The sequence below is a fragment of the Olea europaea genome, chromosome 15 (genome assembly GCF_002742605.1).
Source record: "Olea europaea var. sylvestris chromosome 15, O_europaea_v1, whole genome shotgun sequence".
Taxonomy (NCBI): Eukaryota; Viridiplantae; Streptophyta; class Magnoliopsida; order Lamiales; family Oleaceae; genus Olea; species Olea europaea.
This window is the reverse complement of record NC_036251.1, coordinates 29,230,861-29,250,444: the sequence shown is the minus strand read 5'-3', so window position 1 is coordinate 29,250,444 and position 19,584 is coordinate 29,230,861. Positions and strand designations below refer to the sequence as shown.

The window sequence follows — 19,584 nt, the reverse complement described above, 5'->3', positions numbered from 1 at the left end:
AAAAAGACACGACTCATTTATTTGAAGTTTTCATTTAATACTACATTGGCGTCACTTAGATTAGTATTTTAACACTAATGATGTTAAATAGCATTACTTAAAGTATAAGATGTTCAAATTCATATAAATTTTAAAGTCCCTAAGATATCAACTTTCAAGTAGAAAGTACGAAAAAATTTCACAATTCGTCTCAAGAAATATTGTGGATGATAGAATTTTTAAAAATATATATATATATATTTCACAAATTTACATACACTTGGTCTATAATTTTACGTCCTAGAAAATTACTTTCGAGCTGGACACATTCCCTTAAAATAAAATATCTTTTGTACATTCTTATATTTAAAATAATAATATTATTCAATTCCTTGTACTTAAACTGTTAAACACCAGTTTAGTCATCCACTAAGTCCTTGTTTGACAATTATTATTTTTAAACTCTTTTTTTATATATTTATTTTCAATCACACATTCACACAATAAAATATTTTACACCTAAATTCAAAATTTTTTCTTACTTTTTAATTCCACGTTCTGCTAAAAATCATTACTAAAAACATTCCTTAATAATAACGATAATTGCATTTTTTTAAAAAAAAATTTTTTATATAAAAAGTCATTTTTGAATTTTGAGAAATAGAATAGGCAAAAGGGCTAAATGGGCCCCAACCCAATCCTTATCCACCAGAAAATATCTGGCTGACACTGGGGCCAACATATTATTAGCCGTCTGACGTGGCACATCAAACACGTGTAAAAAGCGTCTCCTTTGCTGCCCCCTAACACCGCTTCTCTCTACGTACTTTTGCAAGATTTTTTCTAATTTTCGTATTTCTTCAGCTAATTTTTGAGATTTTTTTTTCAGAAATTTAATACGCATTCAGTTAACCGGTGAATGGTGGAGAATTTTCGGCGTGTGGCGAGTTCTGCGATGACAGAGATTCTCTCAAATGAGTTCATCCCGTCGAACTCGGGTACATCTTCTTTGTCTTCTGAGAATTCCGAAGATAGTTTGCATCAGTCACCGGTAATCAGTGATTCCTTTTAATTTTAGTAACTATCCGCTTCTTACCGTATGCGTACATGTACATTTTTATTTTTTATTTTTGTTTTTCGTTTTTCGTTTTCGTTTTTGTTTGGTGGCTTGATGCAGTAATATATAAAATTAAATTGTTTGAGACCTTAAGAAGATAAGATCCTGCCGCGATGGTTGACTTGCGTTTATAGGTTGATGTAGTGTAATTGAATTTGAGTAAAAAATTACTGAAAAGTTCGATGTTTTCTCAGCAATTGTGGGGCGAGTAGGCGGGTGTATCTGCTGCTTGATAGAGGAGAATAAAGTGGATTTAATGTAGCCTTAAAACTTAAAAGAGGGAATGTTGGCTCTTAAAATGGATAAAGGCACACTTCTTATATTAAATCAAAACAAGTACATGAAACTTAGAAACAATCACTCTCAAAAATGATCAAAACATAGTCTCAAATATCATCAGAACGCACGCGCACAAAGAAAACTGATCAGTAAGCAACCTCTCAAAACTGATCAGACCACACACTACTTCACAAACTTATCAGAACATGCATAAAAAAATGAGGCAGCTCCATATTTAGACTCTATTGGCAGCAGGATTGGAGCAAGCAGCAGCATCATCAGACCAATAAAAATTGACCACATCAACAAGTCATCTTCAATTATATATGTCCGGCCAATAAGAATACTTTGCAGATTTCTTTGAGCATAAGAAAATCTGGTGGCTTGGAGTTCTTCATTAGGAAGGAAATGGTCAAATTTTGTGGCTGGACTCTTCACAATTAAGAAAAGCTTATCACTGGCTAACATAAGTGGCTAGCTTTGTGAAATTTCTGGGAAACTTGGCAAGAAGATGTGCAGATTTTCAACACTCCCCCTTAGCATGTACTTCTCTGATTTTATCTATCATACCAAGTGGTTCACAAAATTCTGCAAACTTAGAAGAATTTAGACTTTTAGTAAGCATGTCCGCAACTTGGTATAGAGTCATGATTGGCTCCATTTCTATTTCTTCACTTAGCATCATCTCTCTGAGAAAATGATAATGAACTTCTATATGCTTGTTCTTTTGTAATATACTAGATTTTCTGCTAGTTGTATAACTGACTGATTATCAAAATAAAGTTTCGCTAGGTAATCGATTTTCTGGTGCAAATCCTTTATTAGCTGCATTAACCATGTACTTTCTTGAGCCGTCATTGCCGTTGTTCTATATTCTACTTCAGTAGTTGAGAGTGATACTGTTGGTTGTCTCTTACTACACCAAGAAATTGGTCCTGAACCAAGGTGGAAAACATAGCCCATTTTTTACCGTCTTGTATCATGATCTCCAGCATAATTTGCATCATAGTATCCAATTATTTTGATTGCTCTTCCTTTCTTGTATAACAAACCAAAATAATGGTTTTCTTCACATACCTCAATATATGCCCAACAGCTTCTACATGAGGCTTCTTGGGATTTTGCAATCGACTTGCCACTCCAACAGCGAACGAAATATTTGATCTCGTTAGTGTCAAGTAAATTAGGCTTCCCACAAGTTGACGATACATAGTAATATCCTCCAAATTTTTGCCTTCATATTAGCATAGCTTAGCATTTAGCTCCATGGAGGCAGAGATAGGTTTGCAGTCTTGCATCCCGAACTTTTATAAGAGATCTTTTGCATACTTTTGTTGACAGAGAAATAATCATTCCAGTGTTTGTTCTACCTCAAGCCCAAGAAAATGTTTCAATTCTTTAAGTTCTTTCGTTTGAAATCGAATTGATAAATTTTCTCATACCAATTTGATTTCATCTTCATCATCTCCAGTAATTATCAAGTCATCCATGTAAACTAGTACTATTGCTAGTTTACGGTGTTTACCTTTACGTGCTATCACAAATAGACTTGAATTTGATGATACCACTGTGTACCCACCTTGGACTAAGAATTCTGCACCTTCCCATACCAAGCACGCGGTGCTTGTTTTAATTCATATGGAGCTTTTCTTAACTTGCAAACATACTCTACCTGAGCTTTATCTTCAAAACCTTGTGGTTGCTCCGTATATATTTCCTGATCTAACTCTCCATGAAGAAAAGAGTTCGACGTCTATCTGTCACAATTTTCAAGCTTTACTTGCTGATAGTGCTAGCAAAACTTGAATGGTGGTAATCTTAGCTACAGGGCTGAATGTCTCGTCATAATCAAGTCCATATTGTTGAAAAAATCCTCGAGCCACTAGCCACGCCTTGTATCTCTCTATAGAACCTTCTGGTTGAGACTTCACCTTATAAATCCACTTATAAGAAATGGGTTTGGTATCCTTAGGCTTTGGAACTAATTCACAGGTTTGGTTTTCTTTCAAAGCAGACATTTCTTCTTCTATTGCTTTTCTCTAATTCTTGCTTTTGGATGCTTCTTCATATGTGGCTGGCTCTTTTATGCTATTTTCTTCAAAGGCAGCTGCATTAGCATATCTGGGATTAGGTTTTCGTTGTCTGCTAGACCTTCTGAGCTGAGGTGTTGGACTACTTTCCTTAGCCCCTTCACTTGATGTTCTATGTACACCAGTTTCCCACGGGCTTCCAACTTTTCCTGGAGCTTCTTCTACGATTGGCTCATGTTCTTTTCCATCTACTGATGATGTCTCTAAGCTTTTGGAATCCTTCAATCTTTCCTTCATTTTCTTTGAATCTGGAAGTACGATTGCTTCAAGTGACCGCCAAGAAGAGGCTTCATCAAATAGTACATTTCTTGATGCATAGAAATGATAAGTGCTAGGATCACAACACCACTAGCCTTTTCTATTATCGTCATAACCAAAAAAAATGCACCTAATCGCCTTTTTATCAAATTTGCTTCAAAGGTAATCAGGCACGAACACATAGTAAAAACACCCAAACACTTTAAATTGGCTTACAGTAGGTTTGATACTCCATAGTTTTTCAAAAGGTGAGATGGACCCCAACCGTGGTAGCCTGTTGATCATGTAAGCCGCAATCTTCATGCATTCGGCCTAAAACTTGCTTGGAACATACGTAGCATGTAGCATGCTTCAACATATTTCTACAAGGTAACGATTCTTTCTCTCAGATACTCCATTCCGTTGAGGCGTATTTGGACATGTCACCATCTTCGAATTCTATTTTCTCGCAAATAATCATATAACTCTTTAGAAGTACGTTCTTCCCTATTATCTGAGCGTAGGCACTAAATCTTCATTCTTATTTTTCCTTCTATCTCACTTTTGAAGTTCTTGAATTTAGCAAAAATTTCAAATTTTTCTTTCATGAGGAAGACCCACACATACCTTGAGAAGTCATCAATAAAAGTCACCATATATCGATAGCCACTAATTGATGGGGCCAAACACGTTAGAATGAATCAATTCTAATGGTTCTCTGGCTCAGAACTTTGACTCTTCGAATGGCAGCTGATGTGCTTTGCCATATTGACATTTTGAGCAAACGATATCTTTTCAAACGTCAAGTTGAGGAAGTCCATTAAGTAATGACTTATTCATTATAATTCTTAGCTTTTGATAGCTAACATGTCGTAACCTTGCATGCCATAAATCCATAGTGTCATTACTTCGTGTCTTGTCAACATATGTTGATTCCGCTGACATAACATAGATGGATTCCATTTTTTGCCCATCCAAAATTGGTGCTCCTATAATATTCACATCTTTGCATACTTTGACATTATCAAGACCAAACACCATACAGTTTACCTGGTGTTGTCAGTTGTGATAATAACACTAAATTTTTCTTCATCCTTGGTATACGATAAACATCATGAAGCTGTACCTCATGTAGGCTGAGGCGTGGTCCTATCACCGTATTTCCTTCCTTTCCTCTTCTTTCATATCATAAAATAACTAGAGTACACACATATGGAAACTTGGCAATTATCAAAATTCAATAAACTCTAGTTATACTCTTGCCTAATTTACATGATTTACTTCCTTAACATGAGTGATAGGCAATCTCGAGTTATTAGCTGTTACAATAACCCTGTTGCTTTATATTCTGTCATATCAAACATTTTTTCTTTATCTCCAGTCTTGTGATTTGAACACCATGAATCAACAATCCAGTCTTTCTAGTAATCCACTTCTCCCGATCTATTTGTGTTGAGAGCCTTTTTTGCATTTGTTGCTTGGACAAAACTATGTTCAACAGCTTAATTTTCAAAATCTACTTTTTCTCCTTAGTAGACTCTATCATCAAGACTTATTGCAGCGAAATAAGTTTCAAAATTCCATTCTTCTTCAAATTTGGTCATACCTTGATGTTCATTTGACGTCACAGAGTTTTTTTGGGCAAACCTTCTCTTCAGTCGACAATCTTTTGCATAGTGTCCTTTACCACAATTATAACATGTGACACCAAAACAATTGTGCTGTCTTGAATAACGATCATCTTTTTGTTGGGTGTTCTGAGCTCCTCTTGGTAGTGCATCCTTTCATAGGTCTTCCATTGATTTTCTTTATATTTTCTCTTTGATGGTGCAACAACATTTCTACTTGGCTTTCCTCTTCTTTTATTACTAAAGAGCGCCTCTTCCTCATTCTTTAACGACGTTCTTGCTCCCTAACAGAGGGTTTCTTGGCTAGCTAAGATACTCTCATGGTTGTTTAGACCAGCCATGAATTGCCAAAACTAACCCGTTTACTCGGGTTTTAGGCCACGAATAATAATTCTCCGCATCCAGGGTTCATTGATTTTAGATTCAGAATCTAATTTTGAGATTTCGTGGCAAAGAGACTTTACCTTTGTAAAATATTGCCTGATGTACAAATTCCACTGCGAGATAGTCATCAACTTATTCTCTTGCTTGATCTAAAGATGTGCTTTATTAGTTCTAAAGAAGAGAGCTTCACATGCATCCCATATCTTCTTTGGTGTCTCCATATCTTTTATGTGCTCCAACAGTTCTTCATCTACTTTTTTTTTAGCACATACATAGCTTTGCCAACTTTCATATCCCATTTCTCAAGTGCTTGCACAAGGGGGTGTATTTTCGTTACCACCAACAACTCCCCATAATCGCTGTCCGCGCAAATAGGACTCTAAACATGTACGCCAATATTTGTAATTACTACTGTTCAACCTCTTAATACCTCCCGGGGTAGAAAGTAAGTTTGCCATCGTGGCCCATTATATCTCGTTGTGTACTCTTGAGCAAGCATGGTTACCAATCGTCTGGCTCAAATACCAAATGTTGGCTCTTAAAATGGGATAAAGGCACACTTCTTGTATTAAATCAAAACATGTTATTGAAACTCAGTAAAAATCACTCTCAAAATTGATCAAAACATAAACTCTCAAATATCAGCAGAACACAAACACCCACAAAGAAAACTGATCAGTAAGCACACACACACACACAAAGAAAACTGATCAGTAAGCAACCTCTCAAAACTGATCAGACCACACACTACTTCACAAACTTATCAGAACATGCATAAAAAAATGATGCAGCTCTATATTATACTCTATTGGCGGCAGGCTCGGAGCAAGCAGCATCATCATCAGACCAATAAAAATTGATCCCATCAACTCCTCATCTTCAATTATATATGTCCAGCCAATAAGAATACTATGCAGCTTTCTTGAGCATACGAAAATCCGGTGGCTTGGAGTTCTTCATTAGGAAGGAAATGGTCAAATTTTGTGGCTGGATTCTTCACAATTAAGAAAACTTATCATTGGCTAACATAAGTGGATCGCTTTGTGAAATTTCTTGGAAACTTGGCAAGAAGACATGCTGATTTTCAACAAGGAAAAACAACTAAGAGTCAATTTTCATTTTAAGATGTTAATTCCTTACAGGGCTGTATATGTTTGTTACGTTGTTTGATTGTGGTTTGTGGATAATTAAAACGTGTCGTGATGGTAAAAAAGAATTCAGATCATGATTCCTTTTGTTGGAATGTTGTAATGATGTCAAATACTAATTGGGTTTTGGGCTGTGAGGAGTGGTTACCGGTTGGTTACCTTTTGTATTTCTTTGTATTTAAGGTTATGTCCGCCCTGTAAAAGTGTTTGTATGGCTCTGGCGTTGCATTGCTTTTAATTGCTAAGATGAAACAAAAAGGCATTGCACTTCAATGTAAACTAGTGAAGACGTTTTCTGGAATTTTGTCAGGTTCGAAATTTAGTTGTTAGCTGAAGGTTTGAGATGAGTGATTAGGTCTACTTTTCTTTACTAGAATTGTACATAATATTTCTCTGAAAATGTCACCGTTAGAAAGATCCAGTGGCAGGATTTTCATTGTTGTATGGTTTTATCTTGTGGCACTCTGTTTTGATTATGATCATGTGTAAATTTGCATGTGCAAACTGTATGTTGTTACATTATTTAAGAATTAAATGCCCAATTTCCTTTGCCTTTCCGCGTGAAGACCAAAAACCAGGGGACCTGTTGAGGGATTCAGGATGCACTGAGGAGGCTCCCCTAAAGGATATTGATACCTAGCCTTTTTCTCCGAAAGAAGGAAAATTCAGAGATTTGCTCTAAAAAATATGGTGATTTTGAATACTCTATGCTATAAGTTAATTTTCAAGAACCATTGAAAAAATGGTTTGGAGAAGTGATCCAGTTGTAGCTAAAGCAGAAGCTCTTAAATGAGTATGGGAATGTCGAACTCACTCTTAGTTAAACAAGTGTCTTTTTGGCGGTTTGCAAACTTTAACATAAGGTTCCATTGACCTCATTGCTTCCTTATTAGGGAAAAACTGGGCCCACAGGAATGCTACAATTACATTATATGGTAACTCTAAAAAAGATAAATGCCAAAACTTCACTATATCTGCAGTAATTTTACAAACTAATTTCCCTTTTTCTATGAAAACTGTACATATTTGGGAAGAAAGTTTTCTCAGATTCCATTCTTTCTCCATGATAACCCTACAACATGGACAAATAAGACGCACAATTTGTATCTAGATTATTTGGAGGTGTCATTTGTTAAACAGTTGCAACAGTCAATGGGTTTGCTTGCATCATGCTCTGATCAGAGCAAGAGTGAGAGACATCTATCTCAAAAACGGCATGCTGATATTCATATTTCTCCTGCTCAGGTTGAGGAACTTATTCGATTCCTCATGACTTGTTCTATATTGTTGTATTCCCTTCTTAAATGCATGTCTAACTGCATATTCTTCAAAAGCAGAAGTTTATATACGTCATTTTCTTTATCAGTTAACTATAAATCAGGATGGTCGTTGGCAAAAGATCAATTGTGGAAGGAGTCAGCCTTTTTTGCATACTTCAGCTAGTACTCGTGATGCTCTTAAGAATCCATGGGAACAATGGTTTGGATGCATGTGTAACCAGTGTCCATCTGCATCAGCTGATTCGCAAGAATGTCTAGGACTTCGTAGTACAGAGACACACATAGCTGTTGAAGGGATCAAATCTCAGGGATTGACAACATGTTCACACCATCTTCCAGCGAGTAACCTATACACTGGTGATATATTTGACTTCACAATAGGCTAATTGAGCTCAACCTCGTGCATGACTTATCAGTTATCCCTTTTTCTTATTGTACCTATCATGTGCTGAGTTTGCTTCATAATTGACGTGAGTTGTCTGTTGTTTTTCTTTGTCCCATGATATTGGGAATGGAGGCATTTCTTCCATTTTCTTCAAAGGAAGTGAGGATGAAAAGAGAAGTGGGCAAAATCAGATTTGTTAAAAAAAAAAAAAAAAAAAAAAAAAAAAAAAAAAAAGGCACTTTTTTTTTTTTTTTTTTTTTTTTTTAAAAAGGATTCGAGATTTCATGTTATGTGGTGATAAATTCAAGATTTGTGTCAACATTTGCATTACTTGTGCTTTCTTGATTCCATATACATTTAACTGGAAAAAAATTAACTCTAAAAAAAAAAAAAAAAAAAATTTTTTTTTTTTTTTTTTTTTTTTTTTTTTTTTTTTTTTTTTTTTTTTTTTTTTTTTTTTTTTTTTAAAAAAAAAAAAAAAAAAAAAAAAAAAAAAAAAAACTGAGCTCATGTTTTATTTGCTATTGGTTGTTGCAAGCCTGCAGAAGCACCGTTCTCCTGTGTCACACTTCATTTCTCATGGATAATCTGCAGATACATATTATTACCATTTCTATCATTTACTCCCTTCCTTGGCTTTTCCATGCCACGCACATCTTGATACAAATGCGCTATTTTTGTGAAAAAATTGCCACATTCCTAAGTAATGTTTTCCGAACTGTCTCATTATATTTTCAGGTATGGATCATGATACATAATCGCTGTCTATCTGGAAATTAACGGAGTTAAACATCCATCTCAATTTTACTGGATTAGTTGATATGATGATGCAGGGATCTGCTTTCATAAATTGCTGGTTGCATACACCTGTTAGTTTTCTTGGTGAATGAATATTGTGCTGGTGTTGGCCAATTTTTAGGATTGATCAATAAACTTTTGCTTGAATTTCATGATAGACTGAAATTATAGTACTCTCCTTCTGGATACCATACTTCCATAAACAATTTTAATGATGTTTACTTTCTCTGAAGGTTTCAATCTGTGTGATTATTCATTTTTATACATTTTAGCATATATCAATTAAATTTTCTAGGATTTTGCTGAGTGTACAGATCAGAATTTTGTCGATGAAGAATGTCAAAATAACTCGAACAAGGAATCTCCAGCCAAAAGGTTGAAGACAGCTTTTTAGCAGACAATTCAAGCCATGATCAACTAATGTATAGAATTGATCTTCTTTCAGCAACTGTTGTGAGTTCACAAGATTGTAAAGCATTGTAAAGGTATCTTATTGATCCACGCGTGTTCTTTCAGACCGTACCATCTTGGAAATGTCCTATGGCAGATAATTCCGCTATTGATGAAGGAGAAGCAGAACTTCTTGAGCGAAAACTTTGAGAGCTTTCTTTATCCTTTGACATGATTCAGTTGTGGTGGCAAGCTTTTAATTTCTTCTACCAGATACTGGTGGTTAGAGAGGATGTCATCGGACAAAGTCTTGCATATCATGAATTCGTTTGTTTGATTAAAAGCTTGTTTTTGTAGATGTAGATGATACATTTCTAGGTAAAAACAAGTAGTAATCACCTCCCTTTTTCAAGAAGATATGCCACACAAGTTGCAATTGATTCCTACGTACATAGAAGAAATGCCATTTTTGGGTTTCTTGTGTCAATTTCATTAGAAATGTATATTTATATGTAAGTGATACATGGTTTCGTTTTAATGTTTTGCATCAGATTTGTGGATTTGACTTGTTTTTTATGCTTGAGCAGCATTTTACAATTATTGGGCCATTCATGATAGATGAACTTTGCAATACTCGGCTTACATTTCTTCATTATGTTTCAAAACTAGTTTGTCTTCTCATTGTCATAGCCGGGATAGTGGACAACTGTGACCTTATACAGGTTTGGCCGGGCTCGGGGCTCAAGTTTTTTCTCCGAGTACCTGAAAATGATGCATTAGTACGAGATTTTAACAGGTATGACATTCTAATTCTCTTCTTGTTTTGGTTCATCTAGGCAGAGGTTGGTTTGGTAATGGCGTGCAATTTTGCTTCTTCTGATCTACTTCTATATGGATCTTACAATTTATAGTATTTTTTCCCCCACAATGTGTGTTATGATGATTACTTTTTGGTCATTCAACTACAACCGTCAATATTTTTTACCCATATATATAACTACTTGATGCTCCCTCTATTATATTGACTTTATAACAATATTATATGTACATAATTTTTTTACCTAATTCTTTACTTACTACTCACTAGTAATGGCAACTGAGCAAGTTCGGGGCGGGGCGTCTCCACGCCGCTTTGCCCCGTGCCCAGCCCCACCTTAGGCGGGGTGGGGACGGGGCAAATTTTTGCCCCGTTTAATTTTTTTTTATTTTTTTACTTTTTTTTACATTTTGAAAGTTTCGAATTATGTTATTATTAGAGAATAAAATACAAATTCAAAATGAGTTTTTAACGGATGAATTGTTTATAAATAAAATTATTTTTATTTTTATTTTTTAATTTTTTCTTAACGGGGCAGGTTCGGGGCGGGGCGAGGCGCCTCCCGACGCCCCGCCAACCCATTCGGGGCGGGGTAAATTGCCATCCCTACTACTCATAGTAGGGGATGGAGACCATATTTGAGGATTTTTATATTCACGCAGGGCCTGCATGTATCGTGAGAGTGGGGGACAATTTTCAATACGTTCTATTCGGTACTAATGGAATTGTCCTTGACTTTAATGGGCACTCTTGCCAAAGAAGGTAATTTGCTCCCGATAGGCCCCCATTATTTCAAATTATAAATTTCTCTTTCTTATTTTTGGTCATGCAACTTTTCATAAAATAATTATACGTAAATTAAAAAAAATTTCATATTTTTTAATCACACGTTCTCAAAAAAAAAAAAAAAGGAAATATTATTTCAAAAATTATAAATTGAAATAATGGATGCCAGATGGTGTGAATATACGATATTTTATTCAATAAAAGAAAAGGATCTGAATGAAAGAATGAATGTTCATTATGAAAGCGTCACTATGCCAAACCTCAACCAATAATGATTATTTATCGTGCGATGTAAAGTGAGTGGAGCTGGTTTAGTTAGGCTCGTTACTACTTTTTGACTGTCGCAAACGGGCTTTGCTGAATCTGGGCTACTCCGATGGTGAATCAGGCCTTGCTTAGTCAGCGGCTAACACTTAAAATTTTGGTTATTCCTTATTGAAGGCAAGAATTATAATTTCACAAATAAAATTTAATTGATGTAATGTAGCCCTCGTTTGATATAAATAAAAATTAAATTTTTAGTAAATTTTAATAAAAATTAATGTAATGTGTGATTGAAAAGTTGTAAATCTTATAAAATATGTTGTTCAAATTAATTATTGATTTTAATTTAGATTTTAATAAACTTTTTTAGTGGAATAAAATAGCAGCATAATGCCCGTGTTTGGTGGCTTTTAATTTTTTTTAAGAAAAAATATGTTTTAAATAATCCCTGTTCTATTGCCCAGTTGTCGATCCACTTATAACAAGTGTGCCATGGTTAGATGTTCCTACGATCATCTCCTCGCCTTATAGTATTTTTCTGGAGAATATGCAGTTAAAAATAGGGCAAAATATTGAGTTTATATATAAAATATTTTATTGTGTGAATGTGATTGAAAATGAGTATAAGAAATAAATTAAAGTAAAATAAGTTAAACTAAATGCCGTGGCAAAATTATGCTTCTTTCAAACAATTGAACGTCTTTGTAATAATAAATAATGTAATTTTAAAATATAATGCAACTAAACTTCCATTTTGGTTTAGATGAAAATCATACTTTTAATAGATTTTGATAAAATTTAATTAAATATAAAATTAAAAAATTGATAAAAATTATAAATTTATAAAATATATAATAATTAAAAATGTACTTGAGAAAAATAAATTTTTAAAAATAGATCGGGCCCTAAATATTGTAACGAATGAATTCGACACAAGTAAACTCCTGAACTCTTTACAAAACCTCAAGAACCAATTCACTGTACAACACTAAAAGTTCTGTAGTTGAATATTCAGTTTCCTGAATTATCCGTAGCTTCAAATTCTATGGGTACCACGAATCAGAGGCAGAGTCCACGACGTGAAGCATCAGTATCCGACCCAAATTTTCCATCCGCATCATCGTTCTCAGCAAACAAGAAAAAATGGTCTAATTTTTTGCCCATCTTTGTGGGTCTTGTTGTGTTAGGTGAGATCGCATTTTTGTGCCGGCTCGACATGGCAAAGAACGTCGACCTGGTTAACACGTGGGCTGACTCGTTCTACCAGTTCACCAAGTCGACGACGTCGTCTTGGTCAACGGTTTCTTTAGCCGATGAAGCTTGGTCGGGCATTGGTGGCGGTGGACTTAACGATCCAGGCTCCTCGCCCCAGGACAGATGCGAGGCGTGGTTGGAAGAGGAGGATTATGTTCCTTATTCTAGAGATTTTAAGAAAGGGCCCATTCTTGTCAATGGAGGTAATGAGGTATGTATCTATAAATATCTCAAGTTATACTAATTTTTCGTATTCTGCAGGAATATTTATGTTTTATTTTATAGATTTTTTTTTTACCTGTTTTTGGAAATTCTGGAGATGTTGGATAATTATGTAGATACCCAATCTTGTTTTGTTTGATAAGTAGTCAAGGATATATGAAAATCATTCTTCTTTGCATGCATTTTTTTGTTGTTTTCGTTTTGCATGACATCTGTACTTGCAGGGGAGGATCATGGCGATCATTTGTTATTACAAGCCAATATGATTGCAACTACGGACTACATGTTAACATCATTGATTATATGTCCATAAGATTCATTAATGACAATGACGTACTTTCTGAAATCTATGTTGCCATTTGTAGGAGGATGATCAGTGTGATCAAATGAAATTAACCATTAAGCCCCTGTTTGATAACCATTATTTTCGATTTTTGAATAGTGATTTTTAGGAGAATGCCGGGTTAAAAAGTGAGAAAATGTTTTGGATTCACGTGCATAATATTTTATTGTGTGAATGTATGGTTGAAAATGAGTGCATAGAAAAAAGAGTTTTCAAATAATGATTGTCAAACAAGGCCTAATAGCAAATCTTAACTTGCTTTCTTTAATCTGAATCCATTGTCATTTGAGCCTTCTCTTCTACTCAGTTATCTATAAGTTTGTAATGGTAAATATTCTGGTGGCTTTCTTGTGGAACCTTTACACTTTTTGACTTCTATAACGTGTTTTTAGGAGTGGAAGACCTGCGCTGTGGGATGCAAGTTTGGTTTTGATTCTGGTAAGAAGCCTGATGCTGCATTTGGGCTTTCTCATGAACCAGGCACTGCTAGTGTGCTTCGCACAATGGAATCAGCTAGATATTATGCTGAGAATAGCATTGATATGGCACGACGGTGGGTAAGAACACTCTTTAGTGACTAACTGTGTTCAACGTTAAACTCGAATCATCCTAAAAAGTCCTATCTGATATTTATTTGGGATTGGGAAGCAGGAGTGATTATGCTTTTTAGGTAGATTAGTGACAGAAAACATTAGTTTCTCTGTGCTTTTCCCTTAGATATTGTCCCCTCTATTATGATAAATCAACTAAAGGAGCAAGAATACATACAGAAAGAGAGAGAGAGAGTCAAACAAAAACAAATAGAAAGCTACTTCACCACTTCTCCCGTTCGTTTCCTGCAAGAGGAGCTAAATACTGAACTATTAAACTAGTTTTTGTATTCTAAATCACATCTTGTACATCAAATACCTTTCGAGGTTCCATTATTTTGGCACTGTATTATAATAATATAAAATCTTGTACATGTACCCCCAAATATGGCCATTTGGCCTATATCAAACAAGCAGTTAAAATCTGGTTTTAAAATTGGGGTCCTAGTTTAAATTATTTTGGAAGATATGGAGATGCGGTTATAGAATAAAATCATAGGACTCTAGATCCTACTAGCAATGTCCAAAAATAAAAATAAAAAAATTATGTAATCTATTGAGGTTTTAGGTTTGTTTTAGTATCTTTTATGTTATAGATTATTAAAAAGAAACCAAGACAATGTTGCAACAACAAAAAATTAGCTTCAACATATAATTTAGCAAATTCGAAGGTTCTGTAATTGCACCCTTGATCGTTGTAGTCTCTTTAGAGATTTATTGAGCTAATTACATTATTCTTTGTTTTTTGCATTAGGAGGGGATATGATGTTGTCATGACTACTAGTCTTTCATCAGATGTTCCCGTGGGATATTTCTCTTGGGCTGAGTATGATATAATGGCTCCAGTGCAACCAAAAACTGAAAGTGCTCTTGCTGCCGCCTTCATTTCCAATTGTGCCGCTCGCAACTTCCGCTTGCAAGCTTTGGTTGCACTTGAGAAATCAAACATCAAAATTGATTCTTACGGTGGTTGTCATAGGAATCGTAATGGAAGAGGTGAGTATATTGGCTTGTTTGTTTAGAGCTGAAGAAATATTAATGGAAATTTTGTATGGCATTGTATAGGCTATGCAAGGTTAATGTAGAATTTTCTTTGCATATTGTCTTCCATATTCTAGAGCAATTTATGTGTGCATGGTTGATCTATGCTGATATTTGATTTGTAACTGCTGGGGCAAAGAAATTTTATAAATATGATTATATTGATCTTTTACTCTAGTTGATGCATCTCATGTGTATCTGTATGACATAGCTGTACGAATTTGACAATTTTTCCTGTGCACTTATTTGCAGTGGAGAAAGTAGAAACTTTGAAGCGCTACAAGTTTTGCTTGGCTTTTGAGAACTCGAATGAAGAGGATTATGTCACTGAAAAATTTTTCCAGTGTCTCGTAGCTGGTATTATTATTTATTTCGTCTCGTTCCTCTCTTTATTATGGATGAGCTAATTGGTTTTAAACTTGATTTGGTATTTCATTTTATTTTTCTTTTCACCTGTTTAATTTAGCTTGTGAGATTTGGTGCAAAATATACCTTCCTCTTTCTGGCATTACATTTCTGATCTTCTGGTGCTGATGAGTTTGGTTTCAGACTGTGTAACAGTTCTCTGTCTAACATAGTTCTCAAAGAAATAGAACCAAGAATTTATGTCTGTAATGTCAATGTTCGGTTGTGAAATTTCCACCGCTTTTTACCCCCAACAGAAGTTGAATTTACCGAATATTTTTTTTTACTACTACTATTTTCTTAAAATTCGTATTCAAAAAATCCAAGTTGTTAACTATTAAATTAAGTGTTTAAATTTTTTATGATGCTATTATTTGATGAAATGACTGCAAAAATTGCAGGGTCTGTTCCTGTGGTCATTGGTGCACCTAATATCCAAGATTTTGCTCCTTGTTCTGGTTCACTGTTGCATATCAGGGAGCTAAAAGATGTTGATTCAGTTGCCAAGTCCATGAAATATCTTGCTGAAAATCCCAGTGCATACAATGAGTCATTACGGTTAGCAATAGATTGATGACTGTGCCATTCTTTTTGTTAAACTTTTTCTGGCAACTGTACAGAAAATAATTAAGTTCGTTGGTGTTCTTTTTTTCTAGTCTGTTTGTCTCGAGTATTTTTATTTTTTTATTATTATTTTTTTTTTTAACATGCAAATTTGCATGTCATTATGTATTCGCTATTTGAATTTTCTTCTCGCGGAACAGAAGGGAGAATATTTTTTACTTGTGGAGGGGTTCATCTCAACTGGGTCATTTTTGTTCAGGTGGAAGTTTGAAGGGCCATCTGATTCTTTTAAGGCGCTTGTTGATATGGCAGCAGTTCACTCATCTTGCCGTTTGTGCATTTATTTGGCTACAAAGATCCGAGAGAAAGAAGAGGAAAGTGCAGAATTTAGAAAACGGCCCTGCAAGTGTATCACTGGCTCACGGACTACATATCACATTTATGCAAGGGAAAGAGGGAGGTTTGAGATGGAGTCCATTTTCTTAAGGTATTTATTTCTATTGTACAACCGTACATAACAACTTCTGTATGGATTTGTTATAACATAGTCTTGTTTATGTACTAGCTGAATTCCAAAACACCTACAAAGTAAGAAAATCCTAGTATTCATAAAATGTTTGACCGAGTATGAAGCAGAACTGCTAAAAAAGAGAGAATTTAAAGAAACATTCACTTCTTCATTCCTGCTTTTTTTTATTGTATGATCAGCATCCAATAAGGTGCAGTAAAGCTTCTTTTTTGTTCACCATCTCGTTTCTTTACCTTTCATTTTTAGTTGACCTACTTCATGTTATCTTATCTGTAAATTGGTAATTAGTAGATTCTTCATCATGGAAATGCCTTGCTAATAGAAGTAACTGTGTATATTTTCATCTAAATTTGCTTTCTGAAGACCGTTTTAAGTTGTATCATAGATTTTCTCATGCGACATTTCTGTTCAGGTCGGACAACTTGACCTTGGAGGCCTTAAATTCTGCCATTCTTTTGAAGTTCAAGTCTATGAAACACATACCGATTTGGAAATATGAGAGACCCGAAAGCATAAGGGGAGGGGATGAGCTCAAAATTCACAGAGTATATCCTGTTGGAATGACACAGAGGCAGGCATTATATACCTTCAACTTTAAAGGAGATTCGGATTTCAGGAATTACATAGAGAGCAACCCATGTGCCAAGTTCGAAATCATTTTCGTATAGGTTGACATCCTGATGCTTTTGGCTTGCATTCATGGCTAATTTCAGCTTTCCCGACTAAATTCTGAGAAAAGGGGTCTTGGCTGGGTGGATTGCTCGTCCCTTCTCACGTTCATTTTTGCAGGAGTCCCTGTTGGTGCATAGCTCGTCTTTTCTCATCTACTTACCACATTGTATCCATTATTTTATTTCACTCAATATAATGGAGATGTATAAAGGTGAAATAGGATATCTCGCAACCGCATTATGTTAGCTCTAGCCTTACACGGTGACATTATGTTAGCTGTAGCCTTACACGGTGACATCGGATTAGCAATGTTATTGTGTGTCTGAGATGGGGTTGAAGTTCAGTGAGTAAAGCTCACAATGATTGTTTGACTCTGTCATTTTAATTCATCCTGCATTTGTAGAGTTGAGATTTGCTGTTTCGAGAATACATTTTTGATACCTTAGTACATCATTTCTTCTTAACAAATGAAGAACAACAATGGTAGGTGTACAGGTAGGGTTTGAAACCCCTACCGACACCTCACAATGAGGGGATAGGTTATTTTTTGGCCATTTTTTATTGAATTTGTCTAGTGGTATATAATGGGGTGTACCGAATGGTGTATACCCCACTCACATGGGTGTGGAATCCACGTGAAAGAAAGGATATTTTATTCGAGTGGATCTCTCGCTCTGTGAGTGGGGTGTACACCATTAGGTACATCTCGATGTACCACTAGCAAAATCGTTTTTTAATTAGGTGGCTCCACGTCATTGTGAGTTTTTTGATAGGGTTCTGTTAACCCTGCTTCTATACAAATAGAAAAATTGAATGAAAAAATGCCAAGATATAATGTCCCAAGTTCTCAAAAAAATGTGTTGACGTCTCGATGGTCGGGACTTAGAACTGCGTTGTGGCCATTCTTAGCTAGACAAGATGCTGGTATGAGAACATCTGATGATAGCCATCAAAATCAATTAACAATGATACTTGACCACTACTAGCTATTGCTTCATGAAAAAATTAGACCTTTAAACTATAAGATATATTTTATATTAAAATCTATCGACTTATAAGTGCTTATTGAGGAGTGCTTAAATTATAATTTAAAAAGCAAATGTCATAGAATCTGTCAATAGAAAGTAGATAGTACTTGTAAATTTTATGAAATGTGGGAATAAAAATTAAAGGAAAAATTTCATAAGGAAGAGATTAATGATGATACATTTCAAAAACAAGAAAACAAGTTTCAAATTTCAAAAATCAAAATTTTATTAAAAATTATTTATCATTTAGTCAATTAATTAATTATTTTAGTAATTAAATATATTTAAGTCACAGATTTATATAATTTGGTCACAAATTAACGATTTAATTCGCCACTTATTATTTTTTGGTCACAAATCAGAAATTTGATGTCACAAATTATTTTACGGTCACAATTCAAAAAACCTACAGGTCACAGTTTGTTCGTCGGTCACAAATCGAAAATTTTATAAGTTACGATTTATTTATTGGTCACAAATCACAAATATTACAAGACACAACTTCTTATATAGTCACTAATTATCAAATTATTGGTCACGGATTAACAATTTTTTAAGTCACAATTTATTTTTTTCATTGGTCACTTATTATTGATCATAGATTAACCAATTTAATGATTACAATCAACCAAATAATTTGTGACTACCACCAAAAAAATAATGCGTGACCTAGAAAATATTATTGGTCACAACTCATTTACTCGTTGCAAATTATTGGATTAATTAGTTACGATAAATTTTTCGACAATTTAATCAATCGTGAGTCACAATTGGGAGTCACAGTCACAATTTTCATGTTACTTATCCAATTGTGAATCACAATTCACAATTGGATTTACTCGTTGCAAATTATTTGATTAATTAGTTACGATAAATTTTTCAACAATTTAATCAATTGTGAGTCACAGTCACAATTTTCATGTTACTTATCCAATTGTGAGTCACAGTTCACAAGTGGAAATCAGTCATAGTCACAATTCTCATCGTCATCACCATCACCATCACTATCACCATCACTATTGCCGCCACTCGCCACATACCAACACCACAATTGGGAGTCACAGTCCACACAAACACTAGATCCGTCAAGTGCCGCCACCACAACACCTCAAACAACCCATTGCAACACTTCAAACAGACCACCACCACCCTTTGAATATTGCCAGTGAACTCCCACCGCCAGATCAGCCACCCACCACAACACTGTCACCACACAAAATCCACGATCGCCATAGATCAGGGGATCTTTTAGCGCACCACTTCTACACGAAATCTACGATGCTGCAACAATTGCAGCACACCACCACCATACAAAATCCACAACGCTGTAACGAAAGGGGAATCGCCGTCGCGC

The 19,584-nt window shown here is 35.0% G+C and overlaps 2 protein-coding genes across 6 annotated transcripts; both read left to right on the top strand.

The window, feature by feature from the left end:
* Nucleotides 1–754: 754 nt before the first annotated feature.
* LOC111410808 lies at nt 755–10,277 on the top strand. 4 transcript variants are annotated; one of them, XM_023041357.1, is made up of 4 exons: nt 759–1,030; nt 8,229–8,499; nt 9,640–9,747; nt 9,842–10,277. In XM_023041357.1, exons 1-3 carry the CDS (start codon nt 899–901, stop codon nt 9,717–9,719), a joined length of 483 nt encoding a protein of 160 aa, XP_022897125.1. In that variant the 5' UTR covers nt 759–898; the 3' UTR covers nt 9,720–9,747; nt 9,842–10,277. The 4 variants fall into 4 exon arrangements, with proteins under 4 accessions (XP_022897126.1, XP_022897125.1, XP_022897124.1 ...); XM_023041358.1 differs by having other exon boundaries at nt 755–1,030; nt 8,244–8,499; nt 9,640–10,277; XM_023041356.1 differs by having other exon boundaries at nt 9,640–10,277.
* A 2,227-nt stretch (nt 10,278–12,504) lies between these two features.
* On the top strand, nt 12,505–17,655 carry LOC111410807 (glycoprotein 3-alpha-L-fucosyltransferase A-like). Of its 2 annotated transcripts, none has more exons than XM_023041354.1 (7): nt 12,505–13,047; nt 13,794–13,954; nt 14,746–14,987; nt 15,285–15,389; nt 15,839–15,995; nt 16,261–16,488; nt 16,943–17,655. In XM_023041354.1, exons 1-7 carry the CDS (start codon nt 12,628–12,630, stop codon nt 17,196–17,198), a joined length of 1,569 nt encoding a protein of 522 aa, XP_022897122.1. In that variant the 5' UTR covers nt 12,505–12,627; the 3' UTR covers nt 17,199–17,655. The 2 variants fall into 2 exon arrangements, with proteins under 2 accessions (XP_022897122.1, XP_022897123.1); XM_023041355.1 differs by having other exon boundaries at nt 12,756–13,047; nt 13,794–13,958.
* The last annotated feature ends 1,929 nt before the right edge of the window (nt 17,656–19,584 follow it).